We start from the raw sequence: 2,665 nt of genomic DNA, 5'->3' as shown, positions 1-2,665 counted from the left end.
CTGCTATCAATGGCCCACACGGTACAACACGTCATCCATGTCTTTGGTGATCTCTGATCTCCTTATGAACTGTTTCTTACATGATGAAGAACCGCCATGGAGTATATCTGAGGTGTATATCAGGGTGTGCTTCTTCCCCACATGTCCAGTAACATTCATATACAAGACATTTCCCGCACTCACTAATACACCTCGAGGGGTTGTGTGGGACCCCTGATGTACAGGAAGACAGGACTTCAGTGAGGAACATTTCCCTCACTCAGGACAGGAAAGTTACTTCACCACCATGTGCAGTCTCTGGTGTCTGTAAAGATCAGACTTCTTTGAAAAACATTTCCCGCACTCATTACAGGAAAGTGGCTTCTTATCCGTGTGCGATTTCTGATGTGAGGCAAGACCAGACTTCACTGTAAAACATTTCCCGCACTCAGTGCAGGAATATGGCTTCTCCCCCGTATGCAATCTCTGATGTGTGAAAAGATTGAACTTCTGCGAAAAACATTTCCCGCACTCAGAACAGGAATACGGCTTCTCCCCCGTGTGAGACATCTGATGTTTGTAGAGACCGGACTTTTGTGAAAAACTTTTCCCGCACTCAGGACAGGAATACGGCTTCTCCCCCGTGTGAGATCTCTGATGTTTGTAAAGGCCGGAATTTTGTGAAAAACATTTCCCGCACTCGGAACAGGTATACGGCTTAACGTCCATGTGAGATCTCCGGTGTTTCTTAAAACTGTACTTCTCTGTGAAACATTTCCCACACTGAAGACAACAATATGCCTTTTCCCCTGTGTGAGACCTCTGATGAATGACAAGTTGTGAATTTTGTATAAAACATTTCCCACACTCACTACAGGAATACGGCTTTTCTTCTGTATGCAATCTTTGATGTCTAGAAAGGTTGCCCTTTTGTGAAAAACATTTCCCGCACTCGGGACAGGAAAATGGCTTCTCCCCCGTGTGAGACCTCTGATGTGCGACAAGTTCTGATTTTTGTACAAAACATTTTCCGCACTCAGAACAGGAATACGACTTCTCTGCCGTGTGAGATTTCTGGTGTTTCAAAAAACTGTACTTATCTGAAAAACATTTCCCACACTCAGGACAACAAAATGGTTTTTCACCTGTGTGGGACCTCAGATGTGTGACAAGCACTGAATTTTTTACAAAACATTTCCCACACTCAGAACAGGAATGCGGCTTTTCTCCTGTATGCAATCTCTGATGCGTGTTTAGATTTGACTTAGTTGAAAAACATTTCCCGCACTCAGGACAGGAAAACGGCTTCTCCCCCGTGTGAGATCTCTGATGTTCCACAAAATTTGTTCTATGTGCAAAACATTTCCCGCACTCAATACAGGAATATGGCTTCTCACCTGTGTGTGACCTCTGATGTCTGTAAAGATGGGACGTCTGTGAAAAACATTTCCCGCACTCAGGACACGAATATGGTTTATCACCTGTGTGCGATCTTATATGTGTGTTAAGAGTGGACTTCTCTGAAAAACATTTCCCGCACTCAGGACAGGAATACGGCTTCTCCTCTGTGTGAGTTCTTTTGTGCACATTAAGTTTGGATTTCAAGCGGAAACACTTCCAACACTCAGGACAGGAAAACCTCTTATCTGTTGGAAGGACGGCACCGTCCCGCACAGTCTGAGGTTCCTCAGGATAAGAGGAATATGATGGTCTGGCACCGTCCCGCACAGTCTGAGGTTCCTCAGGATAAGAGGAATACGATGGTCCGGCACCGTCCCGCACAGTCTGAGGTTCCTCAGGATAAGAGTAATACGATGGTCCGGCACCGTCCCGCACAGTCTGAGGATCCTCAGGATAAGAGGAATACGATGGTCCGGCACCGTCCTGCACAGTCTGAGGTTCCTCGGGATAAGAGGAATACGATGGTCCGGCACCGTCCCGCACGGTCTGAGGTTCCTCAGGATAAGAGGAATACGATGGTCCGGCACCGTCCCGCACAGTCTGAGGTTCCTCAGGATAAGAGGAATACGATGGTCCATCTACACTGTGTGGTGCCGGATGGACATTTGAGGTAGTCGGGTTTTCTCCTGGACTATACTGTGTGATGTCCTCATCTTCTACTTTACAGTCTGGAGACAAAGTGAGACAATCCTCTGAGGTTTTCCTCATCTCCCGTCCATCTACTAAAATAGAAATACAAAGATTATTACTAGACATGAGCTGATTGGTTCCCCTAAACCAGGACTCCACCCACATCAGGCAGCTTTGTCTCTGAGGATCTTACAATTCCCCCCTCAAGGTAACTAGTAAATGGGTCCTCTGATCTCCTACCAGATCATTTCTTTATTCATGGACCTTAGTCAGTGAGTGAGGAAACAACGAGAACTGTCTTTTATAGGAGTGACAGTGATGAGGGGATTATAGGACGAGGGACCCCACCCCCTCGATCACTCATTGCCATCTTCCCAACACAAGAAGTCCTGCACTTCCTTATTTAATCCATGATTTAGTCATGAATAACAGCGGGGCTGAGCCCCACCAGAGGTCAGAGAGTGAGGATGGGGGAAAACAACCAAGATGAAGACTGGACTGATCCTGAAGACCACCATCATTGGGTTATTGACTCCTCCCCCTCATTATCACTTTCTGTTTAAGGTTCCAATGTTTGGGGAGGTTATCACATCAT

At 46.3% G+C, this 2,665-nt stretch overlaps 1 protein-coding gene across 1 annotated transcript; it reads right to left on the bottom strand.

The window, feature by feature from the left end:
• Nucleotides 1-204: 204 nt before the first annotated feature.
• Nucleotides 205-2,440, bottom strand: LOC120910634 (gastrula zinc finger protein XlCGF26.1-like). The gene is made up of 2 exons (XM_040322388.1): nt 2,419-2,440; nt 205-1,673 (listed from the first exon to the last, which is right to left on the bottom strand). Exons 1-2 carry the CDS (start codon nt 2,438-2,440, stop codon nt 274-276), a joined length of 1,422 nt encoding a protein of 473 aa, XP_040178322.1. The 3' UTR covers nt 205-273.
• Between the last annotated feature and the right edge of the window lie 225 nt (nt 2,441-2,665).

Source organism: Rana temporaria, chromosome 8, assembly GCF_905171775.1.
Source record: "Rana temporaria chromosome 8, aRanTem1.1, whole genome shotgun sequence".
Lineage (NCBI taxonomy): Eukaryota > Metazoa > Chordata > Amphibia > Anura > Ranidae > Rana > Rana temporaria.
Note: the sequence above shows the minus strand (reverse complement) of the source record. Positions and strands in the feature narration are given on the sequence as shown.